Here is a 24,199-nt window from a genome sequence, read left to right on the forward strand (position 1 = left end):
ACGTTAAAAGTCTAGTTCAGAAATGCAAGAAGTGTCAGGAGTATGGTTTCATTCCTCGAACTCTAGCATAAAAACTCTCAGAAATTGGAAGTCTATGGCCATTCTATCAATGGGGAATCGATATACTTGGACCATTCCCTAAAGCTTTGGCATATAGGCAGTATGTTATTTTAGCCATTGACCACTTTACAAAATGGCTAGAAGCTGAGGCAACACAGCTCATCACTGTCGACAAGGCCATCTCATTTGTTAAATAGAACATCTTTTGTCAAAGTGGCATGCCAAAAGTTATCATAACAGATAATTGCACTCAGTTTAAGGGTTACAAATTTTAGGCTTTTTGCACTGAATAGGGGTATTGATCTCATATTTGCGTTAACAAATCATCCTCAAACCAATGGCATGACGAAGGTAACTAATCGAACTATTCTAAATGGATTTAAGAAAGGTTGGACAAGGCCAAAGGTAGATGGCTAGAAGAGCTTCCACATGTACTCTGGGCTTTTTGAACCACCTCAAGATCGGCAACTGGCGAGACCCCATTTCACTCGCTTATGGCTCTAAGGCTGTAATCCCTGTTGAAATCAGTGTTCTAAGCTCCTGAACTGAGAACCTAAAAGCAGCCATGAGTAACAAGGATCTCATATTCAATATGGACCAAGAATAAATTTTAAGAGAATGACCTTTTATTAGAATAGTTTAGTATCATTAGAAGATGGTAAGGATGTATAACTAAAATGTGAAGCATTGATCTTTCATAGTAGCCAATTTAGCAATGAAAAGAATAGACATCTTAGAAGGTGTAGCCGAAGTTGGCAAGCTAGGAAGCAATTGGGAAAGCCCATATGTGATCTCTAAAGTAATTCGCCTCTAATCATATAAAATCGCCTATCCGAGTGGAGAAGATCTTCCACGGGCCTGGTACATTTGTAATCTGAAGAAATATTATCAATAAGATGACTTAGTTTGAACTTCAGCAATCTAACCAAAATTAAAGACCTCTCCAAGGCACCAAATACCTCTTTAATGCAATTAAGACCTTTTCAAGGCACCAAAGACCTATCCGATGCACCAAAGATCTCTTCGAGATAACCAAGACCTCTCTAAGGTAATAAAGATGTCTTTGAGGCAATTAAGACCTCTTCGAGGCTCTAAAGACCTCTCTGAGGCAATTAGGTCTCTTCGAGATAACCAAGACCTCTCTAAGGTAATAAAGATGTCTTTGAGGCAATTAAGACCTCTTCGAGGCTCTAAAGACCTCTCTGAGGCAATTAAGAGCTCTCTGAGGAACCAAAGAGCTCTCCGAGGTAACCAAGACCTCTTTGAGGTAACAAAGACCTTTATGAGGCAATTAAGACCTCTTCGAGGCACCAAAGACCTTTTTAAGGCAACAAAGACCTCTCCAAGGCAACAAAGATCTCTATGAGGCAATTAAGACCTCTTTGAGGCAACAAAGACCTCTCTGAGATAATAAAGACTTCTCTGAGGCAACAAAAACCTCTAAAGGGCAGTAAAGAGCCCCTCAAGACAGTAAGAATAAGCAAGATTATTTAACTCAAGGCCTAATGAGCACAATTAGAATCTTATCACTCTGTGGAAGAGATTAGAATCTGTTAAAGATTGACTGTTTATCTAAATTGTTAGGGAACTAAATTCAAATTTGGTATTAATACCAATAAAGATTGACATTCGATTAGATCAGATGGGGTTATTCAAGATCGGGTCCTACTTAAGACCATACGAGGAAATCCAGTTCATTATTGTTAAAAGATCAGATGATGGATCTATAAACATTTGATTTAGTGATCGGATATCTAATATTTCAGTTTGGAGAATAAAACACAGTAAGCACAAGAAAAAGATCAAAAAATGGTAAGACATCATTAAATTTTTACAAAAAATTACAACTTATGTAATAGGAGGATCCCCACTAGCTGGATCTATCACATTTACATTGTGAGACCTCCCAGCCTCATCACCTTCACTATCTGTAACAGCCCAAATCCTTCTCCAGTTAGTATTGTCTGTTTTGGCCCATGGGTCTCACGGATTTATGCCTTGGGAGGTTTCATTCCTAAAAGCGCGCTGACCAAGTGAGGAAGACTCCCACATATATGGCCCAAATCTTTTCTTCCCATTTCTGATGTGGGACACGAAGTTTCCACCCTAGTGCGTAGCTGGTTGAACAAGCACATCCCAACCCCATCCCTGGGTCATGACAAGCCCACCAGCTTTCGCCTGGTGCATCCTCGCACCACACACCATACTAGAGGGAGTCCAGCTCTGATACCAAATTTGTAACAGCCTGAATCCTTCTCCAGTTAGTATTGTCCGCTTTGGCCCATGGGCCTCACGGATTTGTCCCTTGGGAGGTTTCATTCCCAAAAGCGTGCTGACTAGGTGAGGAAGACTCCCACATATATGGCCCAAATCTTTTCTTCCCGTTTCTGATATGGGACACGAAGTTTCCACCCCAGTGCATAGCTGGTTGAACAAGCACGTCCCAACCCCATCCCTGGGTCATGACACTATCACTCTCCACTTCGGCACTAGGGTCGAGCTTTTCAAACTAGGTAAAGTTATCATTTGGATATCATTTTAACATCTTAGCAAAAAGATTGCTGTGAGCTTGGACATAAGCATTCGCCTCTTTATCGATTACTCCATCATCTTTGGCCTTAAGCTCATCGTTTAATTTAGCCATTTCAGAAGCTTGGCTCAATTTTGTAGCTATGCTATAAGCTCTTTAAATGATTTTACCTTCTCTTCTAGCTCTTGCACCCTGGCACCAGCATTAGATAGGTGACTTTTCAAAGTCACTGCTTCACCAACAGCCTTGGACATCTCCCACCTTAGGAAGTTCACCTTCTCCTTAACCATTTACTGAGTGGCAACCAATTGTAGACTCATGGCATGATGTAAAAGGACTTCAATTCTCTTTGGTCCCATTCAAAAGCGATTTCTTGAAAGACATAGGGATGCTATTGTGACTTTAGCTAGGTCTATGTTTCCTTTCATAGATTACTTCCTGTCAAGAGATCGGGTTAGGACTTGGGTTCCTGTTGAGATCAATTGTCCAGAAGAACCACCCCTAGAAACAGTTGAGATAGGTGGTTGAGTAAGAGATCACATCAAGAGTAAAGGAGATCTAAGGTCTGTAGGCTCATTCTGGGCAGGATTAGGACAGATCAAGTCCTTAGCTCAGGGTCTCATTGAAGGAGGTTATTCTCTAGTCTTTGCAGCAGTAGCAGCTTGTGACACCATTTCTTTCTTTTGAAGATCTCACTTGACTAGCTCTCTTTTCTTTTTCTTTTCTACCTTTTCAGCTTCAATTCTAGCCATACTTGCATAAAAAAAGAAGTTAGTGAGAAAGTTTGGATCAGAAAGAAAAAGACAAAGAAATTACTCTTTTTGGGTCCAAGATTGGCTAATTAAAGGGAAAAGTTCTCCCTAGCAACTACATTGGCGAGCCAACACTTTAGCTTAGCATTAACAACATCAATATTCAGGTAGCAACTGGTGTTTGCCTGGCTTTTCAGCTAGGACACTGCCACATCCTCTTCTTGATTGACGAAAATCTCTCTCCACCACCACTTAGTGAAATAGTTCCAACTCGTGGATAAGAAATTTGTCTTTCCAATTCTTCAATGATTACACAAGCTTGGTAAAAAGCCCACAGTTTGGCTTCACTTGAAAAAACTAGTACTCTTCATTTTTTTCTACTCCTAAGGTAATGAAGTTTGGTGAAAACTTTAGTTGAGGCATTCAGAGTGATAAAGACCTCGAAAGGCTCCTAATGTTTGCCATGAGTATGATTGAAGTTGCGCCACACTAAATACGATGATAATTCAGCACTTCCACATAAAATTGTTCCAAAGGAAATTGGAGACTAGCTTTCAGTTGCTCCTCATACACAATGATCTGGTTTCTTTCTTTAAAATCATGATCGGTTCAAAAATCTCCATGACACCTAATCAGTTCAAACTAGTCATCTGACAGATGAAACTCTTCACTTGAGCGACGCAGATTAGACCGGATTAAGATAGATGGTACTTCATTTATCGGCAGAGCTTCTTTTCTGGGTTTTTCATTTTTTGTTTTGCTCGACTTAGCCTGTTCAATAGGGTTTTGTTCTATGGGTACCTCTACCAGATCATTAATACCGATCTCTCTCACATTGGGATTGGCCTTAGGACTTCTTGCTTCATCCTCTATATCAGAGCTCTAAGAATATTGAACGGATGATGTACTAATAGTCTCTTGACTATCTTTATCACTCATTTCGAAGGATAAAATAGAAAAGGGAAGAAAACGAAAGAAATATAGATTTAAGGCATTTTACCTTTGTTTTTATAGGTAGAATCTCGCCGAAGTTACAACAATAGGTAAATATAGGCAAATGGAAGAATGCAATCAAAATGAACAAAGAGTGAGAAGAGTAAAAAATTGGCCTTCTTTACAACATCTTGATATATATAGGGGTGATATTAAATGCCAAAATTCAAAATCCTACCATAAATTTTCCTCGAACACTAAAAAATATGAAGTGATCTTTCAGATTTCCAAGGCACAGTGTGAGCAATAATGTCACTATCAATTTACAATCGAGATCATGTTTTGAAGTGTTATCTTCTTTTCCTGAACCTAAAGATTTAGACTTAGGGGGGACTAACGATATAGTCTACACCCAAAAAATTGAGCTTGGTGAGTTCAAGTTAACCAAGCCCAATTTCCAATCTCATTTTGGATTCAAACCAAAGTAGCAAGGTTGGTTAAAAGGCAATCTCTAATAAGAAGGCCATCTCTACAAAGCTCGAATTGAGGTACATTAATGAGGAGACCAACATCCTTAAAGATCAAAATAATCGGAGATCACGCTGAAGATCATGGCTGAGATTAAGCACACTAATCAATATGCATAATGTTATATGCAAATAAGAAAAAAATCAAAGATCCAACCAGGATTTCTAATTACTACCATTTATACCTATATAAATAGGTTCAAAACATGTTATAAGATACGTTAAAAATTTTCTGAAGCTAGTTATATTACATTATCTTTTGAAAAGAATTCCATTACTAACTTGAGCATCAAAGTAGCTATCAAATAGCCACCGGGCCTCACCTTTCTTTTTGATTTCAGGTCACCTAAGTTCTAAGCAGCAAATACCGATAAAAAATCTAGAAATCCACAACAATATCACATATCAAGTAAAAATTTGCCACCAACATCACAATACATTTTGTTAGAAGAGAGGCAACTAGTTAGAATAATGACAATGATACTTGTATTGTCCAAAACAACAATTATTACAAATTCCATATCTTAAGTTCCTTTGGCTACCATTTGTATTCTCATAGGAATTTCAGTAAGCTTTGAACAAATCATTGCCTTTTTGAGATCTTCCAAGTCGAGTTTTCAAACCAAATACAAATCCCACATACATATTCTCATAATCTCATATTTACCAGTTTTTATATAATAGTGAGAGATTTTACAATCTTGAATGACTTATGTATCTACTGAGATTAAATGGAGCATGCCTCTGGCTAGAAGTGTATGATTGTCTACTCATTAGGCTCTTGCATCTTTTCATCATCGGACAATAAGAGAATTCTTTATGGCTATGGTGGTTATCATCGCATGGAGGAGATTATCACTAGAAATTAGGATAAATTTTGACTACTGTCCCTGAACTTATCTAGTTGTAACATTACAGTCCCTCAACTTAAAAATGTAATATAAAACCCCATCAACTTTTAAGTTTTGCACAGTAAAATTCTTCTAACCTCCAATTACAGGTTTTTCAGTTAGAAGGTGACCTAGACAGTTCCAGTATAGAGCTTAGTCGGTATTTCTCTTTTCTCTCTCAAGCTATGTATAAATTGAATCATTCTCCTCTCTATAGACAAAATAAATTTTCACGTGTAAAGAGAATAATTTTACACTTTGCATAAGAAATGAGAGAGAAATGTTGACAAAACACTATGTGGGAGCTGTTTACATTAGTTTCTAACTAGAAATCAATAATTAAAAGTTAAAGGGATTTTAAAGTTGAAGAACTGTAGTATTATAACTATATAAGTTCAGGGACAGTTATTAAAATTTATTCGTAGAAATTACTTTATTATGGTATGAGAAAAAAAATACAAAACTATTAGAATTATGGCCCAAAATCTTAATGGGATTTGGAGAGATCTTTCATAATTTGAATGGGAGAAATATCCCTTAATAGGATGGAGGAATATTTCATATATAGAATAGAACTTCTATTTTAATGTTATTTCTAAATTAAATGGAATTCCTAATTAGATTATGATTAAGGTAACTAACACTATAAATAGGAGTATTGTGAAAAAGTTATTTAGCTTTCAACTCATAGAGTGGAGTTGTCACCCATTGTAAAGTGGTGCTTTATCATGAAGAGTGGCTTTGCCCATTAATGAGGGGCTCCCACCCATTATAGTTCCATGGAGGGAAAGAAACTTTAGCCTAAAGTGGAGAAAGGACATAGAATTCAAGAGGAAGGAATTTTGTCCATATAGTTTAAGACACCCTTTATGGTGTAGTAGTTAAAGTAGAAAATATATTGAGTTATGACTAGAGAAGATTAAGAATACTAACTAATGTATTTACTATGAGTAGTTTGTAGTGGGATCTCTTGGATATAATTGGGATGATGAGTAGTTAACTTTGAGTTTGTAATTTGTTATTATTTATTTGATTATAGTGGCGAATGACATACCCCTAGATGTAACTCTATATGCACAAAGTGAATAATGTAAATATTGATGTTCTGCATGTTTACTTTATTTCTTTGCAGTTTACATGCTTTTGCAATACACAACAAAAAAACAGCAAAAACAGGGGAGGATTATAAGAAAGAAATGAGTCCCTGTTTCTTTCTTATTTATAAATAAATGATCACACATTTTTTTCTCTCTCATTACTTGATCCAAGCTGTGTACTAACAATTGCAAGCATACAAGCAAAAAATTTTTTGGGTCAGCTGAAGGCAACAACCTTGCCTTATCAATTGTCTCACAAGCAGGCGCGCCATCCCTTAACTTTGGGTTTCCATAGGTTAATGATCCAGTTCCTGCTGTTGCTTTCAACAGTATCAGCACTACCTCCATTTTTACTCGTCCTCTGGATATTGGTCCTCATGAGCTCTAATTTGGAGCTAGCGATCCTTAAAATAGTTTATCTAAAAGCCCCTTCACTGCCAATCCACAAAAACCAAATGGTGGAGACATTTCAATGGATTCATGAAATTTTTAGCATTTCACCCAATGAGATCAAAAAGTTTACAAGTTTTCAGAAGTTTCAAACTGCAAATTAATCTTTTGCTTTGCAATATAACGTGTGGGATGGTATGTTTTGTTTTGCCTATTTAGATTAGTGTACCACAAAAGTCTCTTAACTTAAAATTGTGACATAGAAATCCCTATAATTCAATTTAATATTCAAATAGTTTTTATATACAAATAATTTAAGTTGGATATATTATTTTGTTAATATAAGAAAGAATAAAAAAACTATATATAACATCAATTATATATATATATATATATATATATATATATATATATATATATATATATATATGATTTTTTATTTTAAATAAATAGAAAATAAATAAATAAAACTTTAAAATTTTAAACTAGCTATAAAATTTTGAAAAAAAAAATCATAATTTTGATTTATTATGAATAATTTATAAAAATTAAAGTTGAAGAATGATTGTGATATATTTGCAGTAAATGAAATTTAGTCGTAACTGGTAATAATACTTAAATTGAAATTCAGAGATTTTTATGATGCAAATTGAAATTGAGTGATGTCGCTGATATAATCACCTAAGTTGAGGGACAATTGATGAAATTAACCTTAAGGATTCAATCAAATTGGCTTGGTTAAAGCTAAAAGACTTATTAGTCAAGAAGATAAAAGAATTGAAGTATTTTACAGCATGCCTAATGATTATAAAGTTCTTGTTCTATTTTCTCAAAGAGTGATTCAATCATTTGATTAAATTGTGAATTTTTATTTTTAATGTTAGGGATGCTTTATCAATTTTAAATATCTTTACAAATAAAAAAGAAAGGTCTCATTATCTAACCTAATTTGGTAAGTTAAAAACACATAAAAAAAATCTCATTATAAATTTTACATAATTAATTTGTAGATCACATTGAGGGTAAATTTGTAAATAAATTTGAAAACATAATAAGAAGGAATCACATATGCACATTCTCATTCCTATTCTCATGATTGAGGTATTCTTGATTCCAATCCCACATGCCAAGAAACCAAAAGAAAAGAGGAAATGATTGAGTTATTCTTAATTCCAATTCCAAATACCAAGTAACCAAAAGAAAGAGGAAAAGAATTTGGAGAACTTTACGCCAATGGAAATCTTAATATTTAACTAAAGAGGAAAAGAATTTGCAGACCTTTACGCCAATGGAAATCTTAATATTTAACTCAATCTTAATTCCAATCCCAAATACCAAGTAACCAAAAGAAAGAGGAAATCTTAATATTTCTACCTCCTCACACTCTCTTCACTCTGAGACCACTTTCACTATTTCGACAATACAGGTTCTTAAAATTTCTTATTCTTTGATCGTTTCATTTCAAGTCTGAAATATCATTCAATCATCTGTTTCTGCATTCTTAAAATGTAAATTCAGTTTCATATGCGTTCTCCCAGTGGAGACTATTTGTGAATTCATCATCTTGCATGTGTCTCCAAAGTTTTAGTTTATCCATTTTTTATTAATCTGTTTGTTTCTTTGAATTGAATTCCACTGATTCTTGATCTTGTTTATAGTAAATTTGAGTTGAGGAATGCTGTAATTCGTTGCATGCACCCATTAGTGATTCTATTTTGTATATATCATTTGTTGATTCAAAGGTGGTAGTGGCGTGGTGGAAGTATTGTGTTCTAATTTAGGCACTTACTTTTTTTTATTATTAATTTGTTAGTTTGGTTGAATCGAATTCTGCTGATTCTTATCCTGTTTATCATAAACTTGGGTTGAGGAATAGTGTAATTCCAATTCAATTTTTGGCATTCAGAAAGAAGAGGCCTGATTCTGTACAGAGTTGGCATTGGTATCTGAAATGGCTGGTCATGAAGAGAAGACTGTTACTTCTGATGCCAAAGCAGGGAATATGATTTTTGAGCCTATCCTGGAGGATGGAGTTTTTCGATTTGATTGCTCATATCCCAGTCTTTCATTCATCAATACTAAGGATAGGGACACACCAATCATCAGTCATCCAGTTCCCTCATATATCCCTACATTTGAATGTGTTTTAGGAAAGCAGATTGTCAAACTTGAGGTTGGCCTTTCCCATATTTGTACCCTCTAGTTGTTAAATTTAAAATTTCATTCCTTTTTGTTGTTTCTAGTTGTATTTATTGGCTTATAGCATCTTTAATGCTAATTATGTTTTTTTTCCCCTGGTTTAGCTTCCCAATGGTACCTCCTTCTATGGAACTGGAGAAGTTAGTGGACCACTTGAGCGGACAGGGAAGAGAGTAAGTCATTTTAATTTGTTTGCCATTTCCACTCTGAAATCAGATCACAGTCTTATAGAGTTCTCAAATGAACTCTAGTATTCAGAGATTCCCAGCACCATACACACGCCCAACAAATCCCTTTCTGTATTCATTAAAAAAAGTCTTCCAAATCCAAACCAAATTAGGAAGTTTATGGCATGATCCACCACATCTAAATATAAGCAGTTTCATTTTAAAAATGTAGGTTTTCACATGGAACACAGATTCATATGGTTATGGTCCTGAAACTATGCCCTTGTATCAATCACATCCTTGGGTGCTAGCTATTCTTCCAAATGGAGAGGCACTAGGAGTTCTTGCTGACACAACACAACGTTGTGAGGTAATGGGAATTATAGCAAAACTGTTTAAAGATCTTTAAGCTCATTCTTATATCTTTACCTAATTTACTGCCAACAATCTATCATAAGCAGATTGATTTGAGGAAGGAATCAATTATTCAATTCATTGCTTCAGCCTCATATCCTGTCATTACATTTGGTCCGTTTGCTTCACCCACTGCTGTCCTGAAATCCTTATCTCATGCAATTGGTAATTCACTTGACCCTTTTAACTTTTTCTCTTTGAATCTAATTATGTCCTCTTTCAATGACTTTTTTAGTGTGCACATTGTGTTGGGTTTATTGTTAGATTTACGTTCATATTTCATCAGACATACAATATATAGCTTATGGAATGAATTTAACCTTTGAAAATTGACTAATGAATATTGGGGTGTCTTATTTTGATGTTAAGGAATGAATGTTAAGTGTGAAAGATATGCCTGTGTGTGTGTGTGTGTGTGTGTGTATCAGTTTGCACTATGCATTTATATCAGTTTGCAATCATCACTATACTAGAAAATCAATTGTAAACAAGATAGGTTATAGAGTCTGCAATAAGAGGTTGGGAAATTAGGGGACAAAAGAAAGAATGAAAGGAAGATAAATGCGGATATCTACCACCTTATTGTGTATGGCATCACCACTTCCTTAGTTTTCAACTATCTCTGTTTGATAAGCGTTATGTGTGACAAATAAGACCCTTTGCTTATGGTTCTACCCTTCCCTCTAATTGGCAATGAGATTTGTGATTTTAAATTTTTCTTTGTGTGTGCGGTGAGGGAAAAGTTCGTAAAACTTAAAGGAACAATTAATTGCAGGCCTACAGTGAGTTTCGTAGCTTGTAAAGCTATGTGCACAACCTTCAAGCACATAAAATGTTGTTTGTAGAGAACATTTGCATTCCCTTGCTATTTCTCAAAGTTCTGTTTAGAATAAGGGAGTATGTGTTAGGTGGGGTTTGTATGTGTTAGGTGGCGAACCATAGAAATGGCATATGGATAGCTTAGGTAATCGTAGGTTGGGGTGTAAATGACTAGCCTAACTATTTAGTGATAGGTTGTCTCTAGTCTACCCATTTACCCAAGTGGTGATAGATTAGTAGTGGTAGTGGCAGCACCTATTGATAGGTTTGCTTTTATTCATTTAATTTAATACCCATTAGTAGGGGTGTGCTCACTACATCAAAATTATTATATTGAAACTAAAAATTTTTACTCAAAAAGCCATTTATTTGTCTCTATATATTTTTAGAGACAAATAATTATTTATTCTATTTACTGTTATCCCTAAATGTAATTAGAGACAGATATGAAGATAAATATATATTTGACACTGATTTAACCTTCAGAGACAAATATATTTATCTATATTAATAACTTATACAGATAAAAAATTGTCTCTCTTTCCAATTTTAATAAACTATATTATTTGCTCATAAATCTATTTTTAAAGACAAACTAAATTGACTTTAATTATTTATATTAAAATTTCTAAATTTACTTTTAGAATTAAATAAATTTGTCTCTAATAATATTTTCTAAAAAAAATTATCTTGTCATTATATATTAATTTCTTCATGTCATTAATTATTAATATAAGTGCATTTATTTTTCTTTAATAATATAACATTTATTTACTACTACAATTTAAATGAAATTTATTTAAATTACTAAAAAAATAAGATATGAAGACAAATATATATTTGACACTGATTTAACCTTCAAAGATAAATATATTTGCCTATATTAATAACTTATACAGACAAAAATTTGTCTCTCTTTCCAATTTTAATAAACTATATTATTTGCTCCTGAATCTATTTTTAAAGACAAATTAAATTGACTTTAATTGTTTATATTAAAATTTCTAAATTTACTTTTAGAATTAAATAAATTTATCTCTAATAATATTTTCTAAAAATAAATTATCTTGTCATTATATATTAATTTCTTCATGTCATTAATTATTAACATAAGTGCATTTATTTTTCTTTAATAATATAACATTTATTTACTACTACAATTTAAATGAAATTTATTTAAATTACTAAAAATAATAAATAATTAGATATAGATATGAAGATAAATATATATTTGACACTTATTTAACCTTTAGAGACAAATATATTTATCTATATTAATAACTTATTTAGACAAAAAATTATCTCTCTTTCCAATTTTAATAAACTATATTATTTGCTCCTAAATCTATTTCTAAAGACAAATTAAATTGACTTTAATTGTTTATATTAAAATTTCTAAATTTACTTTTAGAATTAAATAAATTTATCTCTAATAATATTTTCTAAAAGTAAATTTTCTTGTCATTATATATTAATTTCATCATACCATTAATTATTAATATAAGTGCATTTATTTTTCTTTAATAATATAACATTTATTTACTACTACAATTTAAATGAAATTTATTTAAATTACTTAAAATAATAAATATTACTTAAAACAAATAAATATAATTTTAAAAAATAAACTATAACTAGCATGGCCCGTATTTGGACACCATTTTTTTCCTTGAAATGTTAAGGGAGGAGAATTGTCTTTTATAAAAAAAATCATCACCTTCCAAGTCCTTGAAAAAACGATGTGGGACATCGTTTTCCTTTTTTATATAAATTATTATTTTATTAATTTATAATTCAGAATTAAAATTTTCAATTCATCATGTAAATGCTTTACTACAATAAAGAGATAATAATATATTATATTATGTAATCAAATTTTATTATCGTTATTATGGTACTTATATATTTTAAGTACAAATTTAATTAAAAATAATAATTAAAAAATAAATATATTAATATATGTATGACTAATAAATTCAAATCAACAAAATATTGCAGTTTAATAGCTCACGTGTTTTTATCAAAATTTTGAGTTTTTTCCTTAAGAAATCAATAACACTTATTAGCTCAATGATTAATAACAGTATATTGATTAAAAGCTTTAATTATATAGATTAAAAGAAAAATATAATTTCTTTATTGTAATATATACAAAATTAATACAACATAAATATATATGTAAATGTATTTGCATGTCTAATTTTTAAAAATCACTTTTTTATTTCACTATATATAATCTATACATACTTATCACACTTTATATAATATATATATATATATATATTTGTTGGAGTTATATTTGTTGGGAGTTGAGAAGGGGATGTTGCACTATTGGAGTTATATTTGTTCTCTCTCACTCTTTCCCTCTCCCTTTGTTTCCTCTTATAGCCTTAATTTCTAATTTTTTTTCTAAGAAACATAATGTGTAGTGGCCTTTTATATAATCTACCTTTAAATTTCAGTCCCAAGTAACATTTGCTATAAAATAAATTCGGGCAAAATTTTTCTTGGTACATTTTTTTCTTCAACTTTTATTAGTTAAACTTAAATGAAGATTGGTATTTGCAAATTTTTTCATAGCATGACTACTAATAGACTAATAGTTGGTAGAAATGGTAAAGAGGGGAAGTCATGGGTTGAAATTTGGACAAAGATCATGGTATCTACATCTAATTTTAGAAAAAAAAAAAAAAAAGAATTACATGTTGAGTTTTACTCAAAGCGTTAAACAATTACATTTGATAACTTGTGTAGTGTTTAGGTAACTTCTAATTATTTCTTTTCTATTTTATTTTTTGAATATCTTTTTGGTAGTCATTTATGCTGCATATCTATATTCAGGAACTGTTTTTATGCCTCCAAAGTGGGCCTTAGGTTATCAACAATGTCGTTGGAGCTATGATTCTGATAAGAGGGTTCGTGAGGTACTATATTGATGCATTATGTCAATTTGTTGACTACTATGGGATCTCAAGCTAGATTGTATTTATTTATTTATAACTATGGAAAGTCAAGTTTTAATAGTTCCCTTTTGCAAAATTTTGTCTATAGCTTTTACTATAGGCCTTTGATAGTTATACATCATATATCCTTTCTTCTTGTTGTTGAGCCTTTTGCACTTGCAGATTGCCAAAACATTTAGGAAGAAAGACATTCCTTGTGATGTCATATGGATGGACATTGACTACATGGATGATTTTCGCTGTTTCACATTTGACCAGGCATGTTTCTCTTATATCTTTTGGATGATAAATTCATCCCTAATTAAATTGAAATGTTAGGGTACTCTATGCCTAAATACTTCTCACTTTTTTCCTTGAATAAGCTCAATGTGATCATTCTTTCCTTGCCTCATTGCTTCTTGCTACATATTCACCATTGGACCACATTGAAATTTGCCACTTATGGATGATAACTATTCAATTTTAGAATCAAGAATGATATTTTTCCATGGAGCATATTTAGTGGCTTGCATTATCCTAATCTTGGTAGTCATGCCTATGGACCTATTTGAGTTCCTACACATACAAATATAAAACACAAATTCATATAGATATGTCATATACATATATGTTGAAAAGAAAGCTTATGATATATTCCCATTTCCAATAAAAAAAAATGAATTCTTCTATATTATTGGTGTGGCCAGGCTATCCATAGACTCCAAAATTGAATCCCACCTTGCAACTTAATAATTCAAGTCTCGAGATGCAAATAACCAAATGTGCATTATTCAAGTCTTTAAAGGTAATTATTAAAAATGAAGAGGGACAAGAAATAGAAAGAGAATGTGGGGAAGATGGTAGAAGAAATAGGTTATATATGCTGTTACACATAAACTAAGAACAGTATGTTACCCATTTACAACACACAGGCAAATTTATAGGCATAAACATAGAGCACATTCATGGGCCTAATTCACCCAATCACAGCTTAATAATTTCACTTATTCAATCATTCACAACTAGCATTTTAACATTCCCCCTCCAATTGAAGCATACAAATTATATGCTCCTAGCTTATTACAAATGTAATCAATCCGAGTACCTTTAAGCAATTTAGTAAGAATGTTTGTTAATTGGTTGTTTGAATTGATGGAACTAGTAGCAATATATCCTGACTTAATCTTCTACCTAATGAAATGACAATCCACCTCTATGTGTTCTGCCCTTTCATAAAAAACTAGACTTGAGGTGATATGTAATGCTGCTTGATTATCCCAAATCAACTTCGTATGTTTGATATCCCCATGTTTCAATTCTTAAAGAAGTTATTTCAACCAATAATTTTGCTTTTGCACTTGACCTAGCAACTGCATCTTGCTTTTTACTTTTCCAAGATATTAAATTTCCTCTGAACAAGACACAATATCTTGAAGTAAGTCGTTTGTCTTACGGAGAATCAATCCAATTTGCATTTGAATATCTAGTAACTTTTGAGTGGCCATTGTCTTCATCTGGACTATGCAACTTTGATTTCCACAAAAATATTTCAATTTACCCAAGTCTTTGATCTTAAAGTAATTGAAGAGGTGTTGTTTTAATTGAGTAATTCCATCATGATCACTACCTATGATAACAATATCATTGACCTAAACCACGAAATAGATGGTTTTACCATGATCAGTATGATGATAAAATACTTAATGATCAGCTCTACCTTGAGTCATCCCAAATTGTTAAACAAAAGTACCAAATTGTCCAAACCATGCTCTTAGAGACCTTTTTTTTTTTCCATGAAAGGATTGATGCAGTCGACATTCTAAGCCTGAGCAGCAAAATTGCTCCATATAATCCTTTTCTGCTAACTCCCTATTTAAGAAAGCATTTTTTATGTCAAGTTCATGAAATGGCCAATGATGAAAAGTAGCCACTAAGATAAGTAGGTGAAAAAAAGGCAATGTTGGCCATTGGAAGAAAGTATCACTATAATCTTCCTAAAAAATTTGAATGTATCCTTTAGTAACAAGTTGAGCATTCAGGTGCTTTAGGTGATCAAATTTTCCATGAGGACAGACCTTATCTGTATAAATCTAACAACAACCAACAGTAGACTTTCTATGAGCCAAGGGAATTAAGTCCTACTACTATTAGAATGAAGAGTAATAATTTCCTCAATCATTGCCTTGCACCACCATGGTTGAGATAATGCTTCCGTAATGGTTTTTGGAACTTGGATAGAGTAAAATTTGGAACAAAAGCATAATAGTGTGAAGATAGATGATAATAACTAAAGAGATTGTAAATGGGATAAGGACTATGAAAAGTACGAGTACCTTTACAAAGAGCAATGAGGAGATTAGTTGTTTCTCCTAGAGGCATGACTAGCATAAGTGATGATGTTGATATAAGAGATAAGTCACCTAGAGCATTTTATGGACTTATATCATCAAGAAAAACATCATTTGTGTTAGTCTGAGGATTTGGATGAGGTAGTTGTAAATAGATCTGAAGAGGAAGTGGGATAGCATTTGGAGTAGGAATAAGAGGAAATAGAAAAACTTTAGAGATGATATTTTGGTTTACTGCTTAGGTGGAAGTTCGGAGATGTTTTAAGAAGGTTACATCTACTAATATGAAATATTTGTTTGTGGTTAGCTTATAAAATTTGTAACCTTTCTAAAGGTGAGAATATCCTTTCTAAAGGTGAGAATATTCTAGAAAAATACATTTAAAAGATTTTGGTTGAAATTTGTCTTTCCAAGAGTAAGATTATGAATAAGCAAGTACAACCAAATACACAAGGAAAAAGATGATATGGGTTTCGGTATGGAAACAAACGAGAATGAATAATTTAATTCTATAAAACATAAGAAGACATATGATTAATTAACTAGGAGTAAGAACATACTCCTAAAAATGAAATGGAACGTGATGGTGTATGAGTAAAGTATGGCTGTTTCAATAAGTTGTTAATCCTTATGTTTATCTACTCTATTTTATTAAGGGGTACAAGCATAAGAAATTTCATGAATGATTCCTTGAGAAGACATGAAATGTTGAGAAGGAAGAGAAAATTATTCTTATGTATTATTATTATGTAACACTAATGGAAACACCAAATTGAATATGTATCTCAACTCTGAGTATAAATGAACTAAGCAGAGCCGAGCTTTAAAGAGCTCAGACTTGGTTCATTAAAATATTATTTTGAGCAACTTGCCAGTAGCTCAGCTCGTTTGCATTCCTAATTAGTTTAAGGTTTAGAGTTATGAAGTTCAAACTATGTACTTTTGATTAGCTCTCATGTAAAAAATAATTTAAATTTCGTAAAATATTAAATTTATATTACAAATAACTATATTCTACAAATACATTTTATATATTTATTATATCATAGTTTTTTAAAAAATATTATTTTTACAACATTCATAAATAAAAAAATAAATATTTATAGTATAATGAAATACAACAATTAATATAAATATTTTTATAAATGAGCCTATTTAACAACCTTGCTCGCGAGCCTTAATGAATTGAATATTTATAAGCTCGAGCTCGGCTCATTTATTAAATGAACCTAAAAAATCAATCTCGAACTCAACTCGTTTTCTAAATAAGCCACACTGAGCCCGAGCAACTTGCGAACAGCTTGGTTTATTTATAACCTTAATCTGGGCCAAAAATTTTAAAGATAGAAAATAACTCATAATTATCTTTCATTAAAAATAACCAATTGCATCAAGAATAATCATCAATAAAGGTAACAAATAGTGAAATCCTATAGTTGAACTGACACAAATCGGACCCTATATATCCAAATGAACAATGTCAAAAATGAATGCAACCTGGTTGTTAACTCGCTTGGGAAAAGAAGAACGAGTCTGTTTTACAAGCTAACATGCAATTTAAAGAAGATAAGGTAGAAGAGTAGGAACCAGTTTCTGGAGTTTGGATATACTAGGACGACCCAAATGATTGTGAAGAATATCAAGAGAAGTAATGAAAGCACAAGCAATTGAAGATTTTGTGCTAGAGAGATAATATAGTCATTTTGATTCATGTCCTATGCCAATCACCTTCCCCGTACCGCTGTTCTGCACAATAATAGAATCAGTTATGAGAGTGACAAAATAATTAAGGTGTTTGGTTAATTTGCTAAAGGAGATTAAATTGTATGGACACTTCGAAACAAATATTACTAAAGTTAAAGAACAGAGGGGAGAGGATATGCCTCCCATACTCCTTTAATTACAATTTTTGATTTATTGGGTAAATTATCATTAGGTAATTAGGAAAAAGATTTCTATTACAAGAGATCCATGATGATAGTCAAAGACCTATTAGAAGCACTAGAATCAAGGATCCATGGTCCAATGGATGAGGATCATTTTAGATATTTAAAGATATTACCAAATTAGGAAAATGAGAATAACTGCTAGTTGGGAAACTGATACTCCAAGTATTATTCATATTTTACTCTAGTCAAGGTAATAGAATTAGTTAATCAATGAGCAGGATGACATATGATTGTATTTATGGAGATTGCTTTGCCAATCACCTTTTGTTTTAATTAGGTAGGAATAATATTTTGAATTTACGAGCCGTAGAAGTATAAAAGCAGTAGCAATAAAATTGGTTGAGCCCAAGTCTGCATAAGTAGAAGCAGGCCTTAAAAAAAGAAAGAAAAAAAAAAAGTGGTGGAGAGAGACTAAAATGCCTGGAGAAAAACTTTGAAATGGTTGGGTTTCACGATGCCTAGAGAAAGAAAGGAAGGAGGGCCAAAAGTTATAAATCGTAAAGAAAATAGACTAAAATAGACTGTTGTTAGATGAGAGAAGACAAATTTGCAATAATCCAATATACCAAAATACTTTTGTTCTCTAAGACACCCAAGATACCAAGGGATTTAGTTGAAGTTCTGCAGCTAGAACGAGTTGCACAATCAAAACGAGGTGACCAGCGTTGATTCTGGTGGGAAAAGAATGGTTGACGACATCTCATTCGCATGCATGTGTATAAGAGTCTAGAATCTTGTGATGGTGTGTTCGATGAGGGGCTTTCCAGTGGTAAGATTCTAGGGCAGAGCCTATTGGCGATGGGCGATGTAATTGGGATAGGTGGTGAGACTAAACAACTCTTAAACACTCTTTGATTGAAAAAATGTGTCTCATTTCTTCAAAAAAGAAATAGGGGAAGGGGATAAATGGAGGATAGGAGACCAGAACCTACAAATCTCTTAACATTTAGATAATGAAATGAGAGAAGTAATAAAAAGAGAATGTGGAGAAGAATTGCTTGATTATTCCCTCGAGCCTTTGGGTATATACACTGTTACACAAACTAAGAATGGTATGTCACATATTACAGAACATAGGCACATTTACAGGCATAAACATAGCACACACTCACAAACCCAATTCCCAATACTCAAATATTCATTCAGAACTAGCATTCTAAATTAAACATCTTAGTGCAAGTATCTAAATAGTCTGGCCATGTTCAAATTACCCTTCTTACAACTCTACTTTATTGGGGCAACCAGGTTTATGGACATTTTGTGAGTGATTAATGATTATATATTCCTTTGGATTCATTTACTATTGTGCTCTATAATTTTATTAATTTCTTGTCTTTTGCCAAATTCACTATGCATCAAGAATGATTTGAATCAAGGATATTAGCATAGATAGAAATGTATGTTATATGATAAACTTACAATTGTCAATCTTGACATAGAAATTTTGTTATGAATAATCAGAAACGTTTTCCTGATCCACAATCTTTGGCAAAAGATCTCCATGATATGGGTTTTAAAGCAACTTGGATGCTTGACCCTGGTATCAAATGTAAAGAAGGTTATTTTGTGTATGATAGTGGTTCTAAAAGTGATGTTTGGGTTCAAAGAGCAGATGGAAGACCATTTATCGGTGTGTTTTAATTTGCATTCAGAAATTATTTATCTACTTGCCTCTCTCTCTTTCTCTCTCTCTCCTCTCCCCCACCTAAACACCCCCCCCCCCCACCCCCCCCCTAACCCAACTAGTAAATGTTGAGTTGTTACTCTTTTCCTATCCATTTTTAGGGGAGGTGTGGCCTGGGCCTTGTGTTTTCCCTGACTTTACACAATCAAAGGTTCGCTCTTGGTGGGCTAGTTTAGTTAAAGATTTCATTCCTAATGGCATTGATGGCATATGGAATGATATGAATGAGCCAGCTGTTTTAAAGGTGACTCTCATTGTTATTTTCTTAGTGCTTGCAATTTCTTCAGTGGTACTTAGACTTATTATTTAACTTTTTAGGTAGCAACAAAGACAATGCCTGAAAGCAATATTCATCGAGGAGATGATGAACTTGGGGGTTGTCAGGAGCACTCATACTATCACAATGTATTCATCCTTTGCTTTTCTCTTGTTTTCTTTTGATAAGAGAATGATTTCTACTAATGGAATTTAAAATAGTTCTAGGTTGTGATTGCTTTTATTTATATTTATTATTGATAATAAAATAAAATTCTAAACTTAAAGTTCTTATTTTTAGGTATTTGGCATGCTGATGGCAAGATCAACATTTGAAGGCATGAAATTAGCTAATGAAAATAAGCGTCCCTTTGTTCTTACTAGAGCTGGATTTATTGGCAGTCAAAAGTATGCTGCAACATGGACAGGAGACAACATTTCAAATTGGGAGCATCTGCGCATGTCTATCTCCATGGTTCTTCAATTGGAGAGTAATTTATGAAGTCTAAGAAACTAGATTGTTGTAATTTGGGGCTAGAAGTCTTAGGAAAGTGTGGAAAATTGAATATGTAAGAGGTCTAAAGTTTATGAATGTCTTATATGAATGTTATTAACAAAGTTTACCTGATCAAAATGATGAAGATTATGCACCTTGCATCCTCTTTTCTCTAGATTGCTGGATTTTAGGGCTAGCAATCTTAGTTTTATGCATAATTGAACCATGGATTGATTTGAATTGCTTTAAGAGGAAAAGGTTATCAAATGAGCAACAATGCAAAAGCAGTTGGAACAAATGGCTTTCATAAAGTTTTTGCATTTGTTGAACCAAGGATATGATTATATTAAGGCCTTGATTTTAAATGTTGTAGAACTTCACTTATAGAGATCTTTACTTATCTTTTATGTGTTTCTATTATTGTATCAAATAATGGCTGCTAATGAATTTTGAATGCCCCATTAAGACCTTTATGCCCCAAATGATACTTAGGAAAAAGTTGCATGGTTAACTACTTTCTATGCAAATGATATTGTGATTACAGGATATGATATTGAAGGTATTCAAGCATTATATAGACGTTAAGGCCCCTTGTTAGGGATCACGTTACAGGTCTATGAATAGAATATGTAGTTGGTTTGAAGTTTGTAAGGGGAGTGTAACAGGGTTTTTCTTCTTACCACCTATGATTGCTAACTTATGGGCTCACCGGAGAGCACGTGAAAATCTCTTAAGTTGAAAGTGCATTTTAATCAGTTTGGTATTCTAGGAATGTATATGTGTACATATGATTAGTGTTTACTCAATATAACAACTACAAATCTATTTTCTCCTTCTTTGTTTATTTTGATTGTCTTTTCACCCTAGATTATATATCTATTTTGTTGAATTTTATTTTTTTGTGGAACTCGTTTTCCTTATCATAATCCCCCTTGTCTTCCATTCTTCCTTCTTTTCTTGAATTGTTCATTGATTCTTAGTATTTTTCAAAGCATAGTTTGATTTGAAAGGGAGAAGAAAATTGTCTTTTTATCTAGAGGAAAATAAATTACTTCAATAATAAAAATACTTTCTGGGTTCATCTATTGCAACATAATTATTTTCTCTAATTTTGGTTTTACTTTTTCAAATAGGGACTCAGTGGTCAACCATTTGCAGGACCTGATATTGGCGGATTTGTTGGAAATGCAACGCCTAAGCTTTTTGGAAGGTGGATGGGTGTCGGTGCAATGTTTCCTTTCTGCCGGGGGCATTCTGAAAAAGACTCTTCTGATCATGAGCCTTGGTCTTTTGGATATGAGGTTTGTCCTATGCACTAGCAATTTTATTGTAGCCATCTTCACATTTCCTACTACTGATATGTACGTAGATATTCCATTTAATTAGGCCCCAAAGTTGATTTAATACTATGATAGATTTGTTTAGACCTGAACCTGAGAAAACTATGTGAAATATTTCTTTTTCATAAGTATCGTGGTTTATATCATGTTGCTTTAATATCATGTGTTTGCGCCTATCTTATCTCTTTCTAAATTTTCTATATTGCTTTTCAAGTTTATCGTAATTGTCCTATTCTGCTAGCAACTATGTTATGAACTAACTTCCATTTCAACTTCCAATAGTGTGAAGAAGTTTGTCGTCGAGCATTGAAGAGACGTTATCGTCTTATACCACACTTGTATACTCTGTTTTATTATGCTCATATAATGGGTACACCAGTGATGACTCCTACCTTCTTCGCTGGTATATGCTTGTGCTCTTGAATAATCCAATTTCATTTGAATGAGTTTGGAAAAAATACATTCTTGTTAGTACTTAATGTATGCAAATTGCTTTTACAGATCCAACAAATCCTAGCTTAAGGACCATTGAAAATTCCTTCCTTTTGGGTCCACTTCTGGTTTATGCAAGGTTTTGTTCTCTTTATTTTCAGATAAATCGCTAGGTTATGGCACAAATGTATATGTGCTTTGTTGACATCATATCAATGCACACAATGTGGGTTGGTTTATAAGTTTTTCTTTGAACTAATGCTTATTGCTATGTTACATGAGGACCATTGTGCGGTACAATGGTAAGAGCTTAAGTTTTGAATAGAATGTTTACAATTATAAGGAATGATAATACTTCATGCAAGAAGGAGTGTTGCTGTGTTATGTATAATAGAAGGGGAGAAGGTTGATAAGTAGCTTATACTAAAATAATTATAGCACCATAGTTAGCTGCAGTTATTTACGTTTGTTATATAACAAACTATAATATATGCATATACAATTGTAAGTGGGAATTCATTGATTGATAGATAGAGAATTCACCACTATTATTCTCCTTCTCCTCCTCCTTTTCCTACTCTCATCTCCCTTAATTCCTCAGGACTAGTTTTCCACTCCTAACATATTTCCAAATTTGCCTTCTGGGCTCTTACTTGCCATTCCCATAATTGTAACCACCTCTTTTTTTTTCCCCCAATTTTTTTCCCCATTCTTCCTGACACACGTTAGGGCTAATCAAATCTCAATTCTTCTTGCTGCACATAGGAGGCATTTGGTATAAGGTTAACAAGGGCTAATTATTACCCTTTTAACTTTTAACACCTCATTAATGTTGTTTGGATACTTAAAAGATTAGGTTAACTTTTTACCTCATTAATATTTAAACCCTTTGAGGGATTAAATGTTAACTTTGTGGACTAGGTAAATAATTACCTCTTTAAAGATTAAAACCTACAAAAATAACATTTAACTCTTAATTTTTTTACCTTCTACCAAACATACTCTTAGGGGTAATCAAATGAAAAGAACCAGAATTGAAAAAGTGAAATTGAAAAAAATGGTTAGATGAACCGAATAGATTAGATAATAGTCATGGTTTTTCATTTTGGGTTTCATGTGTAGGAAGGTGAAAGTGGCACAATGGGATAAATTAAGAGAATGGAGATTGAGATGGTTTGGATGTGTGCCTTGTAGACTAAGCAAACTCATCAATATAGAAGGTTGGGCACGTTGAATTTAAGTGATAAGAGAAAAGAAGTGAGGTTAGAGCTACTATGACATGGGAGGAAATAGTGAGGATATAATACTAAATCAATAAAAAAAACAGAGCAAATGGATCTACATATCCAACCTCAATTAGTTTTGGATTAAGGACACCAATACAAGCTCATAATGGAGCTAACAACCTACAAGCACAATGTGGGAGCCCACAACTTGTTTAGAAGAGAGAAAAGACTAAAAATTTTTTCACACTTTATTCCTTATTTCAATCCATGTATAAATACACATATTATGGGCTTTATTTGGAATAATACATTTGATTGCATAATTAACTCCTATTATTACAGATTGTTGCTGATCAATATAATCAAATCATAGAATAGATTGCTACATAATTCCTATAATGAGAACCCACTTATCATACCTGTGTGGAAAGAGAAAACTTGGTTTTCTTTCTTTAATTAAATTGATTTACTCTTTTGGTCACCTGAATTTGGCTCTCCCAGTCTTATGGTCTTCCACACCTGATCCAGGCTCTTAGATCAAATCTACCAGTCTTCCAGTCTACCGCCCTTGGGGAAGGCACCAGATCAGCTCCACCAGTCTTATGGTTTACCGATTCCCCCATTGCCCTTTTCCTCAGTCTCTTGTACGTCTTACCCTAACTTGAAATGGGGCTTGTCCTCAAGTGAAAAGTCAAGGACGTGGAATGTATGAGGTTAATGTATCCTAAGAAGCTTCCACAGTACACTTA

At 32.8% G+C, this 24,199-nt stretch overlaps 2 protein-coding genes across 2 annotated transcripts; both read left to right on the top strand.

Moving 5' to 3' along the window:
- The first annotated feature begins 8,481 nt into the window (after positions 1-8,481).
- Positions 8,482-14,161, top strand: LOC131176046 (uncharacterized). The gene is made up of 7 exons (XM_058141125.1): positions 8,482-8,605; positions 9,086-9,352; positions 9,483-9,551; positions 9,778-9,915; positions 10,007-10,124; positions 13,620-13,702; positions 13,904-14,161. The coding sequence occupies exons 2-7, from the start codon at positions 9,131-9,133 to the stop codon at positions 14,057-14,059; spliced, it is 786 nt and encodes a 261-aa protein (XP_057997108.1). The 5' UTR covers positions 8,482-8,605; positions 9,086-9,130; the 3' UTR covers positions 14,060-14,161.
- A 5,305-nt stretch (positions 14,162-19,466) lies between these two features.
- On the top strand, positions 19,467-22,996 carry LOC131176084 (uncharacterized). The gene is made up of 9 exons (XM_058141199.1): positions 19,467-19,647; positions 19,803-19,945; positions 20,020-20,106; positions 20,258-20,447; positions 20,705-20,763; positions 20,997-21,011; positions 21,586-21,753; positions 22,075-22,195; positions 22,294-22,996. The coding sequence occupies exons 1-9, from the start codon at positions 19,467-19,469 to the stop codon at positions 22,395-22,397; spliced, it is 1,068 nt and encodes a 355-aa protein (XP_057997182.1). The 3' UTR covers positions 22,398-22,996.
- The last annotated feature ends 1,203 nt before the right edge of the window (positions 22,997-24,199 follow it).

Source organism: Hevea brasiliensis, chromosome 18 (genome assembly GCF_030052815.1).
Source record: "Hevea brasiliensis isolate MT/VB/25A 57/8 chromosome 18, ASM3005281v1, whole genome shotgun sequence".
Lineage (NCBI taxonomy): Eukaryota > Viridiplantae > Streptophyta > Magnoliopsida > Malpighiales > Euphorbiaceae > Hevea > Hevea brasiliensis.

Excerpts from the sequence above, each read along its gene's own strand:
- LOC131176046 (XM_058141125.1), top strand. The coding sequence starts at position 9,131 with ATGGCTGGTCATGAAGAGAAGACTGTTACTTCTGATGCCAAAGCAGGG. Across the intron at positions 9,916-10,006 it reads ACACAACACAACGTTGTGAG|ATTGATTTGAGGAAGGAATC; the intron begins GTAATGGGAATT and ends TATCATAAGCAG. Across the intron at positions 10,125-13,619 it reads ATCCTTATCTCATGCAATTG|GAACTGTTTTTATGCCTCCA; the intron begins GTAATTCACTTG and ends ATCTATATTCAG.
- LOC131176084 (XM_058141199.1), top strand. The coding sequence starts at position 19,467 with ATGAATAATCAGAAACGTTTTCCTGATCCACAATCTTTGGCAAAAGAT. Across the intron at positions 20,448-20,704 it reads CATGGTTCTTCAATTGGAGA|GAAAAGGTTATCAAATGAGC; the intron begins GTAATTTATGAA and ends TTGCTTTAAGAG. Across the intron at positions 21,754-22,074 it reads CTTGGTCTTTTGGATATGAG|TGTGAAGAAGTTTGTCGTCG; the intron begins GTTTGTCCTATG and ends AACTTCCAATAG.